Source organism: Aquarana catesbeiana, linkage group LG01 (assembly GCF_042186555.1).
Source record: "Aquarana catesbeiana isolate 2022-GZ linkage group LG01, ASM4218655v1, whole genome shotgun sequence".
Taxonomy (NCBI): domain Eukaryota; kingdom Metazoa; phylum Chordata; class Amphibia; order Anura; family Ranidae; genus Aquarana; species Aquarana catesbeiana.
This window is the reverse complement of record NC_133324.1, coordinates 260102496-260127255: the sequence shown is the minus strand read 5'-3', so window position 1 is coordinate 260127255 and position 24760 is coordinate 260102496. Positions and strand designations below refer to the sequence as shown.

Here is a 24760-nt window from a genome sequence, read left to right as displayed (position 1 = left end):
CTTTTCTGGGAAGGCTGTCCACAAGGTTTAGGAGTGTGTCTATGGAAATGTTTGACCATTCTTCCAGAAGCACATTTGTGAGGTCAGGCACTGATGTAGGATAAAAAGGCCTGGCTCGCAGTCTGCACTCTAATTCATCCCAAAGGTGTTCTATCGGGTTGAGGTCAGGACTCTGTGCAGGCCGGTCAAGTTCCTCCACCCCAAACTCGCTGATTCATGTCTTTATGGACCTTGCTTTGTGCACTGGTCCAAATCATTTGGTTTGATAGGGGGAATTATGGTGTGGGGTTGTTTTTCAGGGGTTGGGCTTGGCCCCTTAGTTCCAGTATAGGGGTCTCTTAAGGCGTCAGCAAACCAAGACATTTTGGACAATTTCATGCTCCCAACTTTGTGGGAACAGTTTGGGGATGGCCTCTTCCTGTTCCAACATGACTGCGCACCAGTGCACAAAGCAAGGTTCATAAAGACATGGACTTAGCAAGGGTGGTGGAAAATTTACTTCAAGTGCAAAAATTCACATTATAATAGTAACTAAAACATATAAAATTAAGTGTAACAATCTAAAAAATAAAAATTCCAAAGTGCAATAATGGTGTGAGCCTCCCAACTAAAAAGTTGTTGCACTTGAAGTTATTCTGTATAGTCAATATCTATAGGAGGGGTTTCCACCATCCCTGCTAAGTTTCATTTTATACAGTATGTCTTATTTTCAGTTTGATGTGTATTATATGTGAAGCTGTGTATCATGAAATTTCCATACATTAATTACATTATTGTTAAGTTATTGATCAGTAAGTTAGCGCTGCACTTTTTTTTTTGTGGTGTGGGAACCCATAACAGTGCTTAACTGCAGGCCTTTTACTGACACTTTTTTTAATTTTACCTCCAATAGTTTATTGTAAATAGTAGTGGCACTGATTAAAACTGATTAGCACTGACTGGCACTGACAGGTGGCACTGACAGATGGCACTGATTGGCACTGACAGGTGGCACTGGCACTGATTGGCACTGATTAGAAACACTGATTGGCACTGATAGGTGCCACTGATTGGCACTGACAGGTTGCACTGATTGGCACTGGCAGATGGCACTAATTGGCACTGACAGGTGGCACTAATTGGCACTGACAGAGGAGAGGGAGTTTCACACTGAGCCGATATTGACGCTTGCCAGAGACGCTCAGTGTGTGAAACTGTCATGTAATGTAACTGCGTGCAGAGAGAGACCAGCTGTCAAAATTCAGTGGTGTTGTCGGGGGTGGGCGAGACCCAGCCACTATCAAACACCAGCCAATGATTGAGCTGCTTAAGAAAGGGGTGGAGCCACATACACGTAGGGGCCTGCCCAGACCCCATCCCATTGGTTGGTTATTGATAGCTACATCAATGCTGAATTTTGACATCTGGTCTCTCTCTGCATTCAGTTACATTACATGACAGTTTCACACACTGAGCGGCTCTGGCAAGCGTCAATAACGGCTCAGTGTGAAACTGTCTCACAGGCTGCACACTTATAGGATGCAGATTTTCACAGAGCTCCCACAGGCAGATCTCGGGAAACAGCTGCCACGGGTGATTAGGGTGTGTCCAGGCACACTTGGCACACCCCGTGCGCATGCCTATGAGAGCAAGCCATCTTCATAGGTAAGTGTTACAACTTTCATTCGTGGAGTCTTTAAAAGCTTAGGTTTAGTTTTTTTTTTGTTTTATTTAAATCAGCACAAGAGACTGTAAGTACGTTAAAGAGGAAGTGTCCCCCCAAATGTTGATGGCTGCCCTGATCATTGAAATCCAAAGTCCTCTGCTCCCCCACCCCCTATACCCTTTGCTGTGATATTCCGGTGCTGCAGGGGCTAATAAGAGACAATAAAGATGGACCTTTCATTGATCTGCATTTTTCAATGATAAATACTTATACTTATTCTGACAACTTAGTGTATAGGGTTTATTGATGAGTCTTTTATGTTGACACATGCACATTTCATGAAAGTAACTCAGTGTTAATGACAATCCATACAGTAACTGGAAAAATGGATCATATAGTTAAATGATTTTCCCCAGAGCATAATGAATGTGGTGAAGCTTTGCTTTATAAAGAATAGCCAATCAGGTGCATAGAAAACTTCCCTCTTAAAGTGAAGGTGCGTGTTATACACTGATAAATATGGTATATCCAAATAACAAGCCCAAGCTCATCTCTTCACCACACACACAGCCACAAAGGCAGGAGAATTATTGTTGGGCAGTGTATTAGTGCTCGGACGAACACACTTAGACCAAATTTTAATGGTTCAAAAAATGTCAGGCAAAATGGTCGGCCCTCATGCATGTTCACTTCATCAAATCTGGCCCTCTTTGAAAAAAGTTTGGACAACCCTGATCTAAAGTGTAAAAAGGGACTTTGTCCTAGAATTACTTGAGTTTTCCATGTCGCACAATTACTTTTGGCAGGTCTTATTATCTGCAGAAGAAAGGTGTGGCCATTGGGGCTAAATTTGCCCCAGTATGGCCAACTTTTTTAATGTCGAAGTGAGAGGAGGACGTCATTCTGCAGGATAGACATCTTGCATTAATCTTATGGAAAAGATTCACTGACGACGTCCTCTTTATATGGGAGTGGGACCTTGATTCAGTGAATTCCTTCTTGTGTTTTCTGAATGATTTTTGGATCCTAAAATCTCTATTCAGGATGAAAAGATAGTAACATCTACTTTCTTTAAACAGACTGATAGAAATGGGTACATTCCGTTGGATTCATGCCCTCGCCCTTCGTGGTTGTCAGCGGTTCCTAGGGGCCAATACTTACGTCTCAAATGGAATCATACCCATTTGGAGAATTATCTAAGGGAAGCATCTACCCTAGAACCAGATTCTTAGAGAAAGGTTATAGTGAGAATGATCTAGACAGCATCATACACGAAGTGGGTAATCAAGATCGCCAGCAATTGATTGTCGATAACCATTATCGGAGTGAAGCCTCTAGCGATTTTGGTTCGGCCTTCTTCACAACCTTTTCCAGTCATCATTGGGACGGTAAAAGGATCATTAAAAGACACTGGCCGGTCTTAAAAAATGACCGAATTTTGGGTCCCCAATTACCTAATCAGCCCCACCTAATTTTTAGAGGAGGACCCAATTTAAAAAATAAATTGACACCCAATTAGACCTACTTTTTTGGGGGGATCTAAAGGGCTATTATCTTTGTGGTAAATGGCAGGCCTGTAGGATTAACCACTTTCAAGGAAGGATTACAGAATTTACTTCAGTCGGCATGGGCAAGACATACCCAATCAAATCCTTTATCTCATGCATAACTAAAAATGTGGTGTACCTTCTTAGATGTCCCTTGGGCTTGGAATACCTTTGGCGGGCCACCCATATGCTGCACATAAGATTGGGAGAGCATACAGCAAATATTAAAAAGGGGTTTGATTTGCACAGTGTTTCCAAACATTATGCTCATAAACATCGAAGGGACCCCAGCGGCACTACATTTGTTGCCCTGGAGAAGTATGCCCCCACTGGAGGGGTAGCAATGGGAAGAGGAACATTTCATGGGCCAAAACCAGCTGGATTTACAGATTGGGTACACATGCCCCTGTGGCTTGAACGTGGAGTGGGACATCAACTGTTTTATTAATAACAGTTGATGTCCCCGTTCTTTATCATTTTTGTTTACACAAATCACGATTTTTATATCTTTTTTGTTGGGTGCTTATGTAAAAACAAAAGGACTTTTTTTACTTATAATTTAAATTAATTAGGGGGTCAAAAGGTTTAGTGAAGGATTGTTATTTTATATGAAATGTGTACCACTGGGATGACAAGGAATCGCACTGCAATTCTAATTGGGAGCCCACCACTTCTGCAGGACCTGTACTACCCCCATTCACTGGCCAACCCGGAATTCAGGTGGAAACAGTTGATTTTACGTCACTTGATTTTTATTCACTGTTTTTCACAGAAAATCTCTATAGATCTATTGTGAACCAAAGTAATTTGTATGCTGGTAAATTCATCGCCGCTAATCCCCAGTCCCCCCTTGCCAGAGATTGAAAACCAATTACAGTTTCCGAATTTAAGACCTTTCTGGGCCTATCCCTTGACATGGTCATAGTTAAAATGAGTAAGTTGCTGTCATATTGGTCCACACTGACCCAATTTTTTTTTTTTAACAGAAAGTTTTTATTTGTCTCCAGAAGGAGATCATTTAAACATACAAACATAGGGACATAGAATAAGGTGCGGCTACACAATCGATAGATACAGTCATAGTGAATATTTTCAAATCAGAAGATTTCAGTCGTCATAATGCAAAGTTGTGTATGATTCATAGTACATATAAATGATTACATCAAGAAATATAAAACCTAATTACTTATATAAGGTTCCGGTACTAACTTCTATCCGACAATACCTTCAGCTGGTGAGACTGGATGTAATGTTATCTATTTGTAAGGGTACCTGAATAAGGGACAACAGTGGATCAAGGAGTTGAGGGGGGGGGGGGGGATGATGAGGGGCGGGAGAGGGAACTGAGGGAGGGAGGGGGGGGGGGAGAACATAGAAGAGGGGGACTCACGACGCGTCCTGCAGGCCATGCTAATCTTACTGCTTGGACCATGCTCCCCAGATCTTTGATAATTTCTTAGGGCACTTGCGGTTAATATAGGTGAGTTTGTACAGTGGCAATGTGCAGTTTACCAAGGCTTTCCATTGGGAGACCGTGGGAGGGTCGGGTTGCTTCCATTTAATCAGGATAGTTTTCCTAGCATAAAATGAGGTGTAAAATACAAACAGTCTTTTGTGTGTATTAGATAGACATGTGCATTTGTTTTCGTCCGAATGCATTTTTGTCCGAATTTCAGGTATTTTCGTTATCGTTTTAACAAACGATAACGAAAGTGCAGAATCCGAAAAACGAAAGATCCGACATAAACAAATGCTTTATTTTCATTTTCGTTGCTACAACAGTTCGATATAGATAGGAGATTCGACATGATGATGACAATCACAATCTGTGTCCATCAAACCTGTGGTCGAATGTGCCTAACCTTAACTCTATTAGTCCAAGATTATTCTACATAAAGAGAAAAGATTCAACATAGAGAGAAAAGATTCGACGTAGGGGATAAAAGATTCGACGTAGGGGAGAAAAGATAAATAAAAATAATGATGATGATGAATGTTATTGGCTGATTGTAACCAAAGAGGAGGAGCAGTAAAATAGCTAGAACTAAGTACACACGTACTTTGGCTTATGGTGTCTGTTGAAAGTTCTAAGAAGATTCGACGGAGCAGGTAAACTATACGACGTCGTACAGTTTAGCTGCTCCGTCAAATCTTCTTTGAACATTCGACAGACACCATAAGCCTTCAATGACAGATTCGACCTTAATTTGGATTTTCAGACGAATGCAATTTTTAACGAAAAAACAAAATAAATAAAAATGAATTTCGGGAGTAACTAAATATTTCAGTGTGCACATGTCTAGTATTAGATATGAGGTTGTCACATACTCCCAGAAGTAAAATAATCAGGTTCACTTGTATATGCAGGTTGCCCACTGAGTTGATAACGTCTACCACTTCTGACCAGAACTGCTGTATAACCTTTCATGACTAAGCCTATTTTTGAAATTTGGCGTTTACAAGTTAAAATCTGTATTTTTTGCTAGAAAATTACTTAGAGCCCCCAAACATTATATATATATATATATATTTTTTAGCAGAGAATCTAGAGAATAAAATGGAGATTGTTGCAATATTTTATATCACACGGTATTTGTGCAGCGGTGTTTTAAACGCAAATTTTTGGGAAAAGGGACACTTTCATGAATTTAAAAAAATCCAAACAGTAAAGTTACCCCAATTTTTTTGTATAATGTGAAAGATGATGTTACGCCGAGTAAATAGATACCAAACATGTCACGCTTTATAATTGCACTCACTCGTGGAATGGCACAATGAAACTTAAATGATTTTAGCAAATGGCTGCAATATAACAAAGAGTGAAAAATTTAAGGGGGTCTGAATACTTTCCATCCCCACTGTATATTATCTATCAGATATAGAGATGGTTCTCTTTGGATTTCAATCCCCAAGTACCTGAACTTAGACACCATGGTTAGTGGTATCAACGGGTCCACGGGAGGTGGGGTCAGGGATAAGGAAAATAGAGTAGATTTGGTCCGAATGCCTGAGAAGGATCCATAGCCGTTAACAATTTCCAGGGCTGCCGACAATGAGGCAGACGCATCTGGGAGGTATAACAATGCGTCATCAGCATATAATGAAAGCCTCTCAGTCAATGGACCAACCGCTATTCCTCTAACTGTTGGGGACGCTCTAAGTAGGATAGCCAGGGGTTCAATAGCTAAGCCCCGGGGACAGTGGGCATCCCTGCCTGGTTCCTCTGCCTAAAGCAGGGGTCTCAAACTCAAATTGGCAGAGGGCCACATGACAAGTTTTCATATCCCATGGGGGCCGCATGCAAACTTTCAAAACTTCAAAAAACAATAAACTATACCAGCAATAATATACTATACCCAGCACTGATGTCAGCAAATGCATTATTAACCCCCAGCACTGATGTCAGCAAACGCATTATTAACCCAGCACTGATGTCAGAAAACGCATTATTAACCCCCAGCACTGATGTCAGCAAACGCATTATTAACCCCCAGCACTGATGTCAGTAAACACATTATTAACCCCCAGCATTAACCCCCACACTGCACAAATCCCCCCACACTCCAAAGAAAACCCCCCACACTGCACACATTTCTACCCCAGTCACCCCACTAAGGACTTTGCCTCAGTGTAATGCTCACTCACCTCTCCTGGCAGTCAGGATCATCTGCCTCCCGAGTCCTCTCCTCCTGGCTTCCACACATGCCTAGTGACAGGGGACCCAGAGAACACAATTTCTCGCCCTGAGGTCAGTGCCTAGGTGGGCGGGGCGATCCTTCCTCCGCTCTGTTCTCTCTCTGGGCTGTAGCAGCCTGCAGGCCATTTTTGACCGGCCCGCGGGCCGGTACTTTGAGACCCCTGGCCTAAAGAGAAGGGGGAAGAAAGCGTTCCATTTGTGTGGACTCTTGCGGTGGGGTTACTTTACAGGAGTTTTACCCAGGAGACAAACTTAGGGCCAAAGTTAAAACGTTCAAGAACCTGCCATAAGGACTCCCACTCCACCGAGTCGAAGGCCTTCTCAGCGTCTAGAGAGGCCACCACACCCGGGGAGTCCTTTTTCTCTGCATGAGATATGTTAGTATATAGTCAACGTAGGTTAATGACGGTACCTTTATCCGGCATGAAGCCCGTCTGGTCGCCATGAATTATAGAGAGGATGACCGAGTTGAGTCTGGTTGAGAGTATTTTAGTAGTTATCTTAGCATCCACATTTAAAAGCGATATGGGGTGATATGAGGCACATGATGTGGGGTCTTTATTAGGTTTGGCTATAACCACAATTACCGCCTCTGACATACAGGGAGGGAAGCAACCCTCCTGTAACATTGTTAGGAGTAGGTTGTGGAACTTAGGGACAAGAAGTTCACTGTTTGTTTTATAAAATTCTGCCGGTAAACCGACAGGGCCCGGGGTTTTTGCTGATTGGAGTGCCGCTACTGCTGCTTGGACCTCCTTGACAGTAATTGGGGCATCTAGTGTATTTGAAAGTTGTGGGAATTCTATTTGATTTAGAAAGTTGTGTAGGCTCTCTCTGGTGAAGGCGGCCTTAGAAGTATAGAGGTGTTTATAATATCTAGCAAATTGATCGTTTATACCAATGGGGTCAGAATGGAGCACCCGCGTGTCATCCTTTATGTGGACAATATGTGATGAGGAGGAACATTCCTTAGCCAGCCACGCTAATAATCTATCTATCTTCTCCCCCTGTTTGGAATTCCATAGCGTCATATGTCAGCACATCTTTAGTGTGCACATAGTTGTCTTCTAACAGGAGAACCTTCCTTTCTGCTTCCACCAATGCTAGCCTCGTGTCTTTTCTGACCTTCCCGATCACAGTTTTGTATTGCCCCCAGGTGTATGCCTTAAAGGCATCCCAAAGTACCGGTGGTGGGACCGTACCCTCGTTGAGTGCCCAGTAGACTCCCAGCTCTCCCTCCACCAGGGGGGCCACCCTCTCATCTGTAATCCAGAAACCCAAGAGCTGCCATAGTGCAGTGCCCACTGGAGAGTCTGTTTGCAATTTAAGTAGGAGGGGTGCATGATCCGAAATGCCTTGCGACAGGATCTCCACCTCCTGTATCCGGGAGAGCAGGGAGTCAGTGGTATAGACCAAGTAAATTCTGGAGAAGGATGCAAATGTGGCCGAGTGACAGGTATATTGTTTCTTATCTGGGTGTCTCATTCTCCACACATCATTAAAACCATAATTTTCGTGAGGGTTGATTGGCAAGTAGTGATTGCCTGCATGAGAGCCTCAAAGTTAGACTGCTCCTTCTCTGCAGGGTCAGTCTCAGTGTCCTCGGTCTGAGACGCCTCATTGGTGCCAGTGGTGGGTTAGGGAGCTCAGTGCAGCGGTACTTGGGGCAGCTTTGTGGGACCTTCGGGTAGACAAGGACCCCTTCCCCTTGGTCATATGGTTCTCCGCCATTAATGTAGCCGTTCTAGGCTGTGCAGGATCGCCGGTCTGCAGGGAAGCAGGACTGGAAGCCGGAGACTGAGCGGAGCTCCTTTACTGCACGTCTGCTCCGGTCTCCATCTTGGACACGCCCCCCCCCCCCCACTGACCCAATTTACCATATGCCGTGTTCTCTGCCTCCATGGCCAGGGCACTTTACGAGCAGATCTTGCGGCTCATGCACTTCAACATTAATAAACTCTGTCGTCCTCGTGGAGACCCTGGATACGATCGGCTTTACAAAATTCGGCCCCTCATAAACCACTTCAACGAACGTTTTGCAGCCTTGTTTACTCCCCATCAAGTTGTCTGCATTGATGAGTCCCTGATTATGTTTTCTGTCCGCTTGTCTTTCAAACAGTATCTTCCCAGCAAGCGTGCCAGATACGGGGTCAAGATGTATAAGCTCTGTGACAGGGCCACAGGCTATACATATAGTTTTATGGTTTACGAGGGAAGAGATAGTCACGTAGAGCCGCCAAACTGCCCAGATTACATAGAGAGAGCTGGCAAAATTGTGTGGGACTTGGTGTCACCCTTATTCGGAAAGGGGTAACATTTGTATGTGGACAATTATTACATGAGCGTGCCACTTTTTAGTCATTTGTTTGATCATCAGATTGGTGCATGTGGCACCTTGCGATCTAATCGCCGGGGCTTACCCCAGAGGCTTGTAGATTCCCGTCTTAGGCTGGGGAGAGAGCCTGCTTGAAGTGTAATAACTTGCTGGCTGTGAAGTGGAGGGATAATAAGAATGTTTTCGTTCTGTCCTCCCTTCATGCAGACACGATGGTCCAAATTCCTACGGTGACTGGTGTTGTGGAGAAACCCCTCTGTGTCCACGAATATAACCAAAATATGGGAGGGGTGGACCTCAACAACAAGTTGTTGGCGCTGTACCTAGTTGCCTGTAAGGCCAGAAACCAGTAAAAAAAAGTGTCTGTTTATTTATTTCAATTGGCTTTGCTGAACGCTCATGTGCTATACAGAGCTTCAGGACGGACTGGATCCTTCCTTAAATTCCAGGAAGAGATCGTCAGAGCCCTTCTGTTTCCAGACGGTGCTCCACCTCACCTTCCCAATCCAAATGCAGTAAGTCGGCTGCATGAGAGGCATTTTCCATATGTCCTCCCTAGTACCCCTACCCAAAGAACCCCTCAAAGAAGATGTCGTGTCTGTAGCAAGCGCGGATATAGGCGTGATACCCGCTATTATTGTCCCTCATGTCCTGACAATTCTTGTCTTTGCATTTGTGAATGTTTTGAACGCTACCATACACCAGTGGAGTTTTAGCGTAGGGTACTGCACAGACTAGGACACACTTTCACAGGGTCTCCCAAGATGCCATCGCATTTTGAGAGACCCGAACCTGGAACCGAACCATTACAGTTACAGTTACAAATAAAAGTGTAAAAAAATAAATAAATAAAAAACGTAAAAAATTTAAAAAACACAAATAAATAAATAAATAATAATAATAAAAAATACCATATTTATCGGCGTATAACACGCACCCCAAGTTTAGGAGGGAATTTTAAAGAAAAAAACTTTTTAAAGAAAAAAACTTACATTTAAATGCCCATCAATACAGCCTCATCAGTGTCCATCTGCAGCCTTGCACAACGTCCATCTGCATGCTTGTCCAGTGTCATTTGCAGCTTGTCAGTGTCATTTGCAGCCTTGCAAGTGTCATTTGCAGCCTTTGCAGCCTTGCCAGTGTCATTTGCAGCTTTTGCAGCCTTGCCAGTGTCATTTGCAGCCTTATCAGCGTCCATCTGCAGCCTTGCAAGTGTCCATCTGCAGCCTTGTCAGTGACATTTGCAGCCTTACCCAGGCTGCAGTTAAACTGAAGTGACACTTGTCAGCGTCACTGCAGTTTGAAAATGTCACCGCCGGCACCAAGATACACAGAGCCGGTCCCCGGCTGTTCTCGGCTCCTCTCGTAGTCCCACCCTATGATGGACATAACACAGGTCCAATGGCGGGACTGGGCGTGACTGTGAGCGGAGCCGAGCGCCGCCCATATACATACATAGCCGAGTGTATTCGGCTAGGTTCGGCTAGCTCCGCTCACAGCCACGCCCAGTCCCTGTGTTAAGTCCATCATAGGGCGGGACTGGGCATGACTGTGAGCGGAGCCAGCCGAGCCTAGCTGAGTACACTCGGCTATGTATGTATATCGGCGGCCAGCGCTCACTCCGCACAATCAGCGGAGGGGATCAGCGGGGATCAGCGTATACCAATCACCCACGATTTTCCCCTGATTTTAAGGGTAAAAAAGTGCGTGTTATGCGCCGATAAATACGGTAGTTGTCGTTTTATTGTTCTCTCTCTATTCTCTCTCTATTTTTCTGCTCTTTTGTACTGTATTCTATTCTGCAATGTTTTATTGTTATTATGTTTTATCAGGTTTGCTTTTCAGGTATGTAATTTTTTTTATACTTTACTGTTTACTGTGTTTTATTGTTAACCATTTTTTTGTTTTCAGGTACGCCATTCAGCTGCAGCGCGGATTTATTTATCTTGACAGCAACAGCGTTTGCTCCCACAATACATAAAGCCGTGACTCCAGCGCTGTAGGAGATTTCACCACCACAGTTAAAAACAAACTGGTGCATGTATGCCCATCATTAGAAGTGGGTGGATGAAGGGAGGTATTCTAATGGTGGGCATACCCACTGATCAATCTCTTTTTTTCGTTCAGCCCACAGGCTGCATGAAAAAAAGATTACAATATATGCCCAACAAGGACCAGCAAAGTACTGGTATGCTGCTGGACTTTGAGTGGTTATACCAGAGTTATTTGCAGATCTCGTTTTTTGTCACAAAGTTTTGAAAATTGAAAAAAGAAAAAAAAATACATTTTTCTTTTCTTTCTTCATTTTCAAAAACAAATGAGAGCTGCAAAATACTCACCATGACTCTCAGCAAATAGCTTTGGGTTATAAACAATAAAAAGAAAAAATACCGCGCTAGATAATGTGTATGAAGCAGCAACTAAAAACCATATATTATCTCCATGGTGAAAAAGTCCAATAAATAAATAAAGTTGCGCTTATTTTTCACTTTTGGATTCAATACACACTGGCTGTGTGCACCAATCCTTCTATGTTATGTTATGTGGACTATGTTTCTTTGCACTTTGTGATTGCTTTTCACTTTTTATTTCACTACATAGGGAGTGCATTCAAATATTTATTGTATGAAATTTTCACATTATCACTTTTTTTAAGCGCAACTTTATTTATTTATTGAAATAGCTTGGGGTGTCTACTTTCCAAAATGGGGTAATTTGGGGGGGGGGGGGTTGTGCCATCTTGGCATTTTATGGCCTTCAAAACTGTGATAGGTAGTGAGGAGTGAAAACAAAAATTTACGCCCTTAGAAATCCTAAAGGCGGTGCTTGGTTTTCGGGGCCCCGTACGCGGCTAGGCTCCCAAAAAGTCTCACACATTAGTATCCCCATACTCAGGAAAAGCAGCTATATGTATTTTGGAGTGCAATCCCACATATAACTATGGCATGTGTGAGCAATATATCATTTAGTGACAACTTTTTGTAATTTTTTGTCATTATTCAATCACTTGGGACAAAAAAAATTAAATATTCAATGGGCTCAACATGCCTCTCAGCAATTTCCATGGGGTGTCTACTTTCCAAAATAGGGTCATTTGGAGGGGGGGGGGGTTGTACTGCCCTGCCATTTTAGCACCTCAAGAAATTAGATAGGCAGCCATAAACTAAAAGCTGTGTAAATTCCAGAAAATGTACCCTAGTTTGTAGACGCTATAACTTTTTCGCAAATCCATAAATACATGCTTGTTGACATTTTTTTTGCCAAAGAAATGTGGCTGAATACATTTTGGCCTAAATGTATGATTAAAATTGAGTTTATTGGATTTTTCTTATAACAATAAGTAGAAAATATCTATATATATATATATTTTTTTTTTTCAACATTTTTGGTCTTTTTCCGTTTATATTGCAAAAAATAAAAATCGCAGAGGCAATCAAATACCATCAAAAGAAAGCTCTATTTGTGGGTAAAAAAGAACGCAAATTTCGTTTGGGTACAACATTGCATGACTGCGCAATTACCAGTTAAAGCAGCGCAGTGCCAAATTGTAAAAAGTCCTCTGGTCTTTAGGCAGCCAAATGGTCCGGGGCTTAAGTGGTTAAAGGAATAGTTCACAATTTCACATGGATTGCATAATTGCAATTTTGGTTCTGCATTTGAAATAGTTAATCACTTTAATTATGTTTGGATATTGGATTTTTTTTTTTTAGCTCAAGGCTAACTACTAATAATAAAGTACAAGTATTTACATGGCAGGCCAGGAAAGGGGGGGGGGGGCAAGTATATAGCCCCAGTCCTCCTGAATCGTACCAGGCCACATGCCACTAACATAGGAGGGTACATTGCCAGGGGGGATTCTCAGCCAAGTAAGTGAATAGGCTTGGTGGTCTCATGGGTTTTAAGGACTTGGAGGTGGCCGCATCCTTAACAGCAATGGACAGCAGGAAGCTGTCATGTACATGTATAATCATGGTAGCAATGCCGCTATTATACGTGACTTTGGCTCACACTAAACAGGTAAATGCTTGGGCATTTGTCTAAGTGCCCAAACAGCTATGGTGTGGTCCCAACTTGTTTTTAGTTCACAGAAAAGAGATGGGCAGGGCTTGAGATAACACTGCAGTGCACAAGCTAGCACCACATTTCTGGCTGTATGAACTTTTATGCACTTTTGTAGGCCCCATGCACACTGCAGCTCAAAGAAGCTGCTCCTTTGAGAGATTGAGCTTTTTGTACCCCTGATTGTTAGCTCCCCTCCATGTTGGCCTATGTGTTTGGCAACACTATAGGTGTTTTCAGTAGTTTTGTGGCAGGGGAGTTTAAAGGCAGATAAAAAATTACTTGTGTGTTTTGGAGAGAAACATAAAAAACACTCAAAAAGACACGGCTGTTTACCACATTTTTCCTGCTGCTAAACCCTTTTAGGAGAAAAAAGTACAGGTCAGTAGGGATGAGCCGAACACCCCCCGGTTCGGTTCGCACCAGAACCTGCGAACGGACCGAAAATTTGCGCGAACTTTAGAACCCCATTGAAGTCTATGGGACTAGAACATTCGAAATCAAAAGTGCTAAATTTAAAGGCTAATTTGCATGGTATTGTCCTAAAGAGGGGTTTGGGGACCCGGGTCCTGCCCCAGGGGACATGTATCAATGCAAAAAAAGTTTTAAAAAACGGCCGTTTTTTCGGGAGCAGTGATTTTAATGATGCTTAAAGTGAAAAAAAAGAGTGAAATATTCCTTTAAATATCGTACCTGGGGGGTGTCTATAGTATGCCTGTAAAGTGGCGTGTGTTTCCCATGCTTAGAACAGTCCCTGCACAAAATGACATTTTTAAAGAAATAAAAGTCATTTAAAACTGCTTGCGGCTTTAATGTAATGTTGGGTCCCGGCAATATGGATGAAAATCAGTAGGACAAACGGCATGGATACCCCCCCCCCCCAGTCCATTACCAGGCCCTTTGGGTCTTGTATGGATATTAAGGGGAACCCCGCACCCAAATTAAAAAAAGGAAAGGCGTGGGACCCCCAGGCCCTATATACTCTTAACAGCAGTATACAGGCGGTGCAAACAAGACAGGGACTGTAGGTTTGTTGTTAAGTAGAATCTGTTTGTAATATTGAACTGGTACATTTTTAAAATGTAGCTCCAGCCAAAAATCAATTTTTAAGCTTTTTGGAAAACATGGGGAAGGGTTATCACCCCTGTGACATTTGTTTTGCTGTCTGTGCACCTCTTCAGAAGATTTAACCTCACTTTCTGTCCCAATGACAAATGTTTTTTGACAATTTGGGGTTTTTAGTGAAACAAGGATTGGTGATAAAGCATCAGTGGAGAGGAGACACGTTTTTCCCATATTAACTCTTACAGCAGAGAATTTCCCTTCCTGGGGGTAGATTTCATCTCACTTCCTGTTGTCTCCTTCTGTTTGCAAGTAGGAGTCGTTTGTAAATTGGATGTTTGAAAGTAGGGGCCAGCCTTATATACTCTGCAGAAATTGCGGCCTTAGGTGTTGGTGTTGCCACAACACTGTAAGCTCTCACAGTTACTCTTGGTGGGTGCAGGAACGGGCTCTGCTGTGAAATATTAGATCAAGAATTGTATTTTACATGCCCCTGTTGAACAGGGTCAGAAAAATTAGGCCTTTGGTGGTAGTGGTTGTGGTGCTGGTGCCACAACACTGTAAGTCCTCACAGTTACTCTTGGTGGGCGCAGAAACGGGCCCTGCTGTGAAATATTAGATCAAGAATTGTAATTACATGCACCTGTTGAACAGGGGCAGAAAAATTGGGGCTTTGGTGGTGGTGGTGTTGCCACAACACTGTAAGTCCTCACAGTTACTCTTGGTGGGCTCAGAAACGGGCCCTGCTGTGAAATATTAGATCAAGAATTGTAATTACATGTCCCTGTTGAACAGGGGCAGAAAAATTGGGCCTTAGGCACTGGTGCCACAACACTGCAACCCCTCACAGATACTCTAGTTGGAGCGCAGGAATGAGCCCTCCTGCAAAATATTGCATCAAAAATCGTAATTACACGCCCTTGTTAAACAGGGGCTGAAAAATTGGGCCTTAGGCACTGGTGCTGGTGCCACAACACTGCAACCCCTCACAAATACTCTAGTTGAATGCAGCAGCGAACCCTCCTTGCAAAATATTGCATCAAAAATTGTAATTACACGCACCTGTTAAACAGGGGCTGAAAAATTGGGCCTTAGCCACTGGTGGTGGCGCCCAGAACCAAAAATATTCTTACAAGCTATCAGCATGATCATTGAGGAAGAGGATAGTCACTCAGCATAATAGGATAGTCACTCAGCATCAGCATAGGCAGTCTTCAAGGGATCTGACATTTCAAAAAAAATTATTTGGTTACATCAGCATCAGGTGCTTGGTAGCTGGTGGTGATCCAAGACTGATTCATTTTTATGAAGGTCAGTCGATCGACCGAGTTGGTGGACAGGCGCACCCTGTGATCGGTTACAAAGCCTCCAGCAGCACTGAATGTGCGTTCCGAAAGAACGTTGGATGCAGGACAGGCTAGTAGCTCAAATGCATACTGTGCAAGCTCTGGCCAGTGATCCATCCACAAGACCCAGTAACCCAGAGGATTTTCGGTGGGAAAGGTGTCCAAGTCAGATCTTGCCCCTAGGTATTCCTGCACCATGTAAAACAGACGCTGGCGATGGTTGCTGGAACCGATTATACCTTGGGGCTGCGGACTAAAAAATTGTCTGAACGCACCGGTCAGACGGCCACCTTCTCCACCGCTCCTTCTTTGACTGACCGAAGCCTCAGCAACACGTTGTCCAGGAACAGGAGTTTGTGGCAAGGCCTCCCGAAGATTTTTCATCCTCTGCTCCCTCTGCGATGGCAAGATAAGGTCCGCAACCTTACCCTTGTAACGTGGATCAGGGGGGGTTGCCAGCCAGTATTGATCCCTTTCCTTGATACCACGAATACGAGGATCCTTTCGCAGGCTTTGCAGGATCAGGGAGGCCATGCAGCATAAGTTTGCTGAGGCATTCGGTCCTCTGGGTCACTAAGGACGACATGATCAGCAGCCACCTCCTCCCAGCCACGTACAAGTCCATGGGTTTCTTGGGACTGTAAATGATCCCTTAAAGACTGCTGCTGATGCTGAGTGCCAGGCTCCACTTCCATGCTGACACAATCCTCCTCTTCCTAGTCCTCTTCCTGTGTGATCGGCGGGCACACAGCAACACTGTCTGGATAAAGGGGGCCTTGAGAGCTAAGGAAGTCCTCCTCTTCCTGCCTCTGTTCTGCCTCAAGTGCCCTTTCCATTATTCCACGCAGCGTGTGCTCCAACAGGTGTACAAGGGGGACAGTGTCACTGATGCATGCACTGTCACTGCTCACCATCCTCGTGGCCTCCTCAAATGGTGACAGAACAGTGCATGCATCCCTGATCATGGCCCACTGGCGTGGGGAAAAAAACAAGCTCACCTGACCCTGTACTGGTGCCATAGTCGCACAGGTACTCATTGATGGCCCTCTGCTGCGTGTGCAGCCGCTGCAGCATGGCCAACATTGAGTTCCACCTGGTGGGCATGTCAAGATTAGGCAGTTCTTGGGCAGGTTAACTTCCTTTTGGAGGTCAGCCAGCCGAGCACTGGCATTATATGACCTGCGGAAATGCACACAGACTTTCCTGGCCTGCCTCAGGACATCCTGTAAGCCCGGGTACCTGCCCAAGAACCACTGCACCACCAATTTAAGGACGTGAGCCAAACAGGGTAGATAGGTCAGGGTCAGTTGTCCCTGTCGGAGGGCGGAGAGGAGGTTGGTGCCATTGTCGCCAACCACCATACCTGCCTTAAGCTGGCGTGGCGTCAACCACCTGTGAACCTGCCCCTGCAGAGCTGACAGAATCTCTGCCCCAGTGTGGCTCCTGTCCTCCAAGCACACCAGCTCAAGCACCTCATGGCATCTTTTGGCCTGCGTGCTTGCGTAGCCCCTTGAACACCTACAGAGCACCGGTGGTTCCGAGGACAAATCAGCACAGGAAGAGGCCATGGAGGGGGTGGAGGAGAGAGGTGTGGCAGAATCACCACTAGTAGTATTTTGGAGGCGTGGTGGCGGAACAACCTCCAACATTACTGCGTCCTGTCCTGCATCCTTCCCAGCTGCCAGAAGAGTCACCCAGTGCGCGGTGAAAGATAGATAACGTCCCTGTCCATGCCTGCTGGACCATGAGTCAGCAGTAATATGCACCTTACCGCTGACCGCCCTGTTCAGCAAGGCCAAGACATTGCCTTCCACATGCCGGTAGAGAGCCGGAATCGCCTTCCATGAGAAAAAGTGGCGTTTGGGAACCTGCCACTGAGGAATTGCACATTCCACAAACTCACAGAAGTCTACCAACTGAAAAGGCAGCAGTTGAAGTGCTAGCAATTTAGCCAAGCTAGCATTCAACCACTGGGCATGTGGATGTCTGGGAGCGAACTTCTTTCGGCGGTGCAGCACCTGGGGCAGGGAAATTTGCCTGGTACAATCTGACGTCGGTGTACCAATAGCAGATTGCCCCAGGTACTTGGCTGTGACACACCTAATTCTACACCTTCATTCCTCTCAGTGCAGAGAGGACTGAAGGTATAGTGGGGTTGTAGATCACAGCTGATGAGGAGCAAGGAGAGGTACTCTTTGTTCTTTGGTGTGGGTCTTCTTAGGTACGCTTGCCAATGAACTGCATGGCAGGTCAAGATATGTCTGGTCAAGCATGTGGTGCCCAAGCGGGAGATGTTTTGGCCACGAGAGATACCCTTGAGACATATGTTGCAAATAGCAGCGGTGGGATCTGATGCAAGCTGGCCCCTGGAAGGCATCCTGCCTCGTTGGTGATGTGCTTCCTCCTCCTCCTCTCTCCTATCAGGCACCCACGTGGAATCAGTGACCTCATCATCCCCACCCTCCTCATCACTGGAGCAAAGCTGGCAGTATGCTGCACCTGGGGGGAACATGACTGCCAGATTGCTGTCCTTCTTGGGCACCCCTTCTCTCTGGGCTCACGTTACTGCCTTCCTCTAGCTGGGTACCATCATCGGAGCATTCAAAACGCTGGGCATCCTCCTGGAGCATGTACCCAACACTGTGGTCAAACAGTTCGGGGGACTCCTCAGGAGGACATGGTGGGGCTAGGGAAGGAGTAACTGATGCCATTGAGCCGAGGGAAGAGGCCCCGTTGGCAGCTGCTTTGCCAGACAAAGTACCCTAAGCCTGGGCGAGGGAGGATGAGGAGGATGAGGACGGCTTGGTCATCCACTCTACCAAGTCTTCCGCATGTTGCGGCTCAACACGGCCAGCTGCCGAAAAAAAGGATAAGCGTGTCCCGTGGCCACGTGCTGATGAGGGTGCACCGTCTCCACGACCAGCACTGTTGCCTGTAGACACAGAGCCTGCTTGCCCTCTTTTATTGACTTGTGACTGTCTGCCTCTCCTTATTGGCCTTCAAGACATACTAATGACCTGCAGTGAGATGTAGCTAAACAAAGATGGGATGTATATATATATATATATATATATACTGATACTGCAGCTAGCAGAATCAACTACCTGCCTGTAGTATTATTAGTATGAGAACACCAGCAATTGTCTTCAGGTAGCTTTAGGTGCACACTGTGCAGAGGACACAGTACACTAACTGTAAATACTGTAGCTGCCTGCCTGTGGTATTAATAGGAGCAGAACAACAGCAATTTTCTTCAGGTAGCTTTAGGTGCACACTGTGCAGAGGACGCAGTACACTAACTGTAAATACTGTAGCTGCCTGCCTGTGGAATTAATATAGGATCAGAAGAACACCACCAATTTTATTCAGGTAGCTTTAGGTGCACATTGTGCAGAGGACACAGTACACTAACTGTAAATACTGTAGCTGCCTGCCTGTGGTATTAATAGGAGCAGAACAACAGCAATTGTCTCCAGGTAGCTTTAGGTGCACACTGTGCAGAGGACGCACTACACTAACTGTAAATACTGTAGCTGCCTGCCTGTGGCATTAATAGGATCAGAAGAACACCACTAATTTTCTTCAGGTAGCTTTAGGTGCACGCTGTGCAGAGGACACAGTACACTAACTGTAAATACTATCCAGTCAAGCACTGTATGACCTCCCTGAGCAAGGGGGTCACAGGATTTCTGGTTGAGAAACAATACATATGCCACCCAGAAAGCCCTGTATCTTTTCAGATAATGGTTTAAATGAAAGCGAAGACAGAGACATTCTCTAACAGACTCTCTCATTGCAACAAGCAATTGCGCAGATGATGTCACTGTGAAACCAGTTTTGAGGGGTTTGCTTATGGAACACCCCACCACTTCCTTAAGATCTACATGACCTCCCACATCCGGGAGATTGCGCACACCTCTCAAGTTCCTGGTATTATCTGGATGAATACAACAAACTCGTGAGACCGCATCTTTCTTGGAGTATATACAGCCACTCACCACCTAAGCCTTGTCCGACCCAATCCGACGTATGCCCCATTGGGTCCACCTCATCTGGTAAGCCTCCTCAACTCTTGGTGGTAGTGAGCGGATTTTCAGTCAAGATGTCTATATAAGTCTTCAATATTTTGTCTTAACATATTGCCATATAGACTATGTATCTTTGAAGTTCATATGAGGACTATATGCTTAAAAGCAGATACAATTGATCCTCCTTACTGTCTATTGACTTGTTTACAGTTTTATATGACATTGTTCAGCGCCACACTTTTTTGTTGTTTTTCCATTTTACACTTTGTTGGTCGTGTTGGCTGCTTCCTTGTCTTTCGTTTTAGGGTAGCGCAGAATTATTCTATATCAAATACTATAGCTGCCTGCCTGTGGTATTAATAGGAGCAGAACAACAGCAATTGTCTCCAGGTAGCTTTAGGTGCACACTGTGCAGAGGACGCACTACACTAACTGTAAATACTGTAGCTGCCTGCCTGTGGTATTAATAGGATCAGAAGAACACCACTAATTTTCTTCAGGTAGCTTTAGGTGCACACTGTGCAGAGGACACAGTACACTGACTGTAAATACTGTAGCTGCCTGCCTGTAGTAATAATAGGAGCAGAACAACAGCAATTGTCTCCAGGTAGCTTTAGGTGCACACTGTGCAGAGGACGCACTACACTAACTGTAAATACTATAGCTGCCTGCCTGTGGTATTAATAGGATCAGAAGAACAGCACTAATTTTCTTCAGGTAGCTTTAGGTGCACACTGGGCAGAGGACACAGTACACTAACTGTAAATACTGTAGCTGCCTGCCTGTGGTATTAATAGGAGCAAAACAACAGCAATTGTCTCCAGGTAGCTTTAGGTGCACACTGTGCAGAGGACACAGTACACTAACTGTAAATACTGTAGCTGCCTGCCTGTGGTATTAATAGGAGCAAAACAACAGCAATTGTCTCCAGGTAGCTTTAGGTGCACACTGTGCAGAGGACGCACTACACTAACTATAAATACTGTAGCTGCCTGCCTGTGGTATTAATATAGGATCAGAAGAACACCACCCATTCTATTCAGGTAGTGTCACATACCTGACGGTAGAGCCTGATATGCAGGGAACGGCCTCTCTTGCTCCTCTGATTCTGGCCCCCTGATAGAGTAGATAGGAGGAGCAGAAGTGCAGAGTCGCACAAGTGCCAAACAGTTCGTCTTCACTGTAATGTAGAACAGTGGCAGGTGGCACGGTGCTGGAGCAGGGTTCTCCAATGAGCGGAAGATGCAGGTCGGGCAAGCCGGGTCCAACACTGGCGGGAATGTCAGGAGCAGAAGCGGAGGCAGATGCGTAGTCTGGATGCAGGCAGGGTCGGCAACGGGCTGGCAGCGTGGTAGTAGAAGGAGCAGGCAGATGCGGAGTCAGAACAAGCCGGGTCAGATGCAGGCAGCAGGTAGCAGAGTCAGAGGCAAGCCGGGTCGGTAAACAGGTGCAAGTATCACGGGTAAAGCAGGCAGGAACACACGGGAACGCTGTAGAACGGACAGCACTGGATGCAAGCACAGACCAAGTTTAAATAGCCTCTTGGTAATGTGCACACAATTGCACCGAAGATGTTCTGGCAGAGGCTGAGGTCACAGGTCGACTTCTCCATCGGCCATCTTGAGTACTGGCTGGTCTTCCCTGACAGGCTGAGGTCAGAGGTCAACCTCTCCTTCGGCCATCTTGAGTACTGGCTGGTCTTCCCTGAAAGGCTGAGGTCACAGGTCGACTTCTCCTTCGGGCATTTTGAGTACTGGCTGGTCTTCCCTGACATTTCCCCCCTCCCTAACGGGCAGCCTCCAGATGCCCAATCTGGCTACTTTGTCAGGATAGGTCCTCTTAAAGATTCGGATCAGTTCTTGGACATGAATGTTGGTTTCAGGTTCCCACGAGTTGTCTTCAGGACCGTAACCCCTCCACTTAATAAGGTATTGAACTTGACGTCTCCTTCTCCTGCAATCTAAAATCGCCTCTATTTCAAATTCCTCTTCGCCATCTACCACCACAGGTTCGGGTGGCTCTGTATTCCGATCCGGAAAAGAGTTGGGGATGGCGGGCTTCAGTAAGGTTATATGAAACACAGGGTGGATCCTGAAGGTCTCCGGTAACTCCAGCTCATAGGCAACATCGTTAATTCGTCTCTTTACAGGAAATGGTCCCATGAATCTGGGGCCTAATTTCCTTGATGGACAGCTTAGTTTCAGATTTGTTGTGGCTAACCAGACTTGGTCCCCCGGGTTCAGGATCAGGTCCCCTCTTCTCTTCTTATCGAAGATCTGTTTGTTATAAGCTTGAGTCTTGGCCATCGTCTCTTGTAGCAGTTTGTTGTTGGATCTAAAGAAATCCAACGTTTCAAGTACAGCGGGTCCTGCGCATTCCGGAATTTTATTAAACAGAAAGGACGGGTGAAAACCGTAGTTTGCAAAGAAGGGAGATTGTTTCGTGGCTGAATGAGAAGAATTATTGTAGGCAAACTCGGCTAAGGGAAGTAAGGACACCCAATCGTCTTGTGAATAGGAGGAGAAGCAGCGCAGATATTGTTCCAGTGTCTGGTTGGTCCTTTCTGTCTGACCATTAGTCTGCGGATGATAGCCTGAAGAGAATGAAAGTTCAATACCCAAGGATTCACACAAGGATCTCCAGAATCTGGAGGTGAACTGGACCCCTCTGTCTGAAACAATGTTAGCCGGAACCCCATGGAGTCTTATAACCTCTCTGATGAAGATCCGTGCCGTCTCTTGTGCAGAAGGGGTGCCCTTCATAGGAATGAAGTGGGCCATCTTGGACATCGATCAACAATTACAAAGATAGTACTGTATCCCTCGGATGGGGGCAGTTCCACAATGAAGTCAATTGAAATAATTCTCCATGGTCTGTTCGGGACAGGTAATGGCTTCAACAGACCGCAGGCCCTGGATTTGCTGTTCTTATTACAGATGCAGGTGGTGCACGATTCCACATATCTCCTACAGTCTCTTGCCACTCGCTGCACCAATTCAGCAGTCTTGCTGACCCCAAAGTGTCCTGCCAGCGTGTGGTCGTGGCACATGCTCAACGTGGCAGTTCGTAGATCCTCCGGCACGAAGACCTTATCCTCATACCAGAGTAGCCCTTCCCAGATGGTGTAGAACTCCTCACAGAGGCTTGTTTAATCTGCGTCATTAAGTCCCCTTGTAGGAGAAGGAAATTTCCCAAGGACAGGATCGTATCCGGGGGAGAGATGTCTTGGGATTTGCTAAACATGCGTGATAGCGCATCTGGCTTTATGTTCTTGGATCCAGGTCTGTATGTCAGATGGAAGGTAAATCTCGAAAACAAAAGTGCCCACCTGGCCTGGCGAGGTCTCAATCTCTTTGCTGTTTTTAGATATTCGAGATTCTTGTGATCTGTGTAGATTAAGATTGGATGTGCTGCTCCCTCGAGAAGGTATCTCCATTCTTGCTAAATTTAATTGCTAAAAGTTCGCGATCCCCAACGTCGTAATTCTTCTCCGCGCTAGACAATTTACGCGAGCAGAACGCGACTGGGTACAACAGGGCCTTGGGGCCCTGTCTTTGGGACAAGATAGCTCCCACCGCAGTTTCCAAGGCGTCCACTTCTAAGACATACGGTAAGGCCGAGTCTGGGTGCTTCAAGACGGGTGCGGATGTGAAAAACCTCTTCAGCGTTTCAAAGGTCGACTGAGCCTCTGGAGACCAGCGGAATCGGGACCCCTGTTTGGTAAGCTGTGTAATGGGGGCAATGATTGCTGAGAACCCCTGAATAAATTTTCGATAAAAGTTTGCAAAGCCTATGAAACGTTGAATACCTTTCTTGTCACATGGAGTAGGCCAGTCCAGGATAGCTGTTACCTTCTGGGGATCCATCCGGATACCTTCGGTGGAAATGATCAGCCCCAGAAATTGGATACTCTGGTGTTTAAACTCGCACTTCTCGGGTTTGGCATATAATCCGTGTTGTCGAAGGCGGGTTAATACACTTCTCTTGTGTCTGCGGTGGTGTTCTAGGGAGGAAGAAAAAAATTAGCATATCATCAAGGTATACAATGACAAATAAGTCCAGGAAGTCTCTGAGAACATCATTAATGAAATGCTGGAAGGTAGCTGGAGAGTTGCAGAGCCCGAAGGGCATCACGAGATACTCGTAATGCCCAAATCGTGTGCGGAAAGCAGTCTTCCACTCGTCTCCCTCCCGAATGCGCACCAAATTATAGGCGCCCCGAAGATCCAATTTTGTAAATATGGTAGCGGAACCAAGTCTTTGAAAAAGTTCGGGAACTAATGGAAGTGGGTAACGGTTCTTCACCGTCACCTTGTTAAGTTCACGATAGTCCACACAGGGCCTTAACGACTGATCCTTCTTCTGGATGAAGAAAATCCCTGCCCCAGCTGGAGACGTGGAAGGGAGGATGAAGCCTTTCCTGAGATTGTCATTGATATAGTCCTTCAGTGCCACCAGCTCGCTTTCAGACAGAGAGAAAATCCTCCCAAAAGGAACTTCGGCTCCGGGGAGTAACTCTATAGGGCAGTCATAGGGCCGATGAGGTGGGAGGATCTCTGCCCCCTTCTTACTAAACACGTCTAGGAAGCTGTGGTAGGCTGTAGGCACAAGCTGACTGGTTTCAGAGTCCGTATCTAGACACAGCAGAGCGGGAACATCACAGGGGGTCTGTAGGCAGTGCTGGGTGCAGTAAGAGGAGACGAAGTTAATGCTTCCTTTAGACCAGTCGATATGGGGATCGTGGGCCTTCAACCAAGGTACACCGAGGATAACTGGGAACAGAGGAGAAGCGATGGCGTCTAGTCGTAGCAGTTCTCGGTGGTCCTGGCACATGATGGTCAGCAGAGGAATGGTTTCGTGAGTGACTGCTCAGGACTTAATGGTGGAACCATCGGCCAAGTGAACCAAGAGTTTCTGTGCTTTAGGCTGCAGGGGGATATGATGTTCGGCAGCAAAGGACAAGTCCACAAAGCAGCTGCAGGCTCCGGAATCAATTATGGCGGTAGTCTGAAGAGTCCTTCCTGGCAGCTGTAGAGAAATG

At 45.5% G+C, this 24760-nt stretch overlaps 1 protein-coding gene across 1 annotated transcript in view; it reads right to left on the bottom strand.

Moving 5' to 3' along the window:
• PIWIL1 (piwi like RNA-mediated gene silencing 1) overlaps positions 1-24760 on the bottom strand; it is a 766743-nt gene that overhangs the window by 712365 nt on the left and 29618 nt on the right. The window contains exons 2-3 of the mRNA XM_073597707.1: positions 23630-23722; positions 7129-7253 (exon numbers count right to left, since the gene is read on the bottom strand). Coding sequence (XP_073453808.1) covers positions 7129-7253; positions 23630-23722 — 218 coding nt within the window. The remainder of the gene's footprint in view (positions 1-7128; positions 7254-23629; positions 23723-24760) is intronic.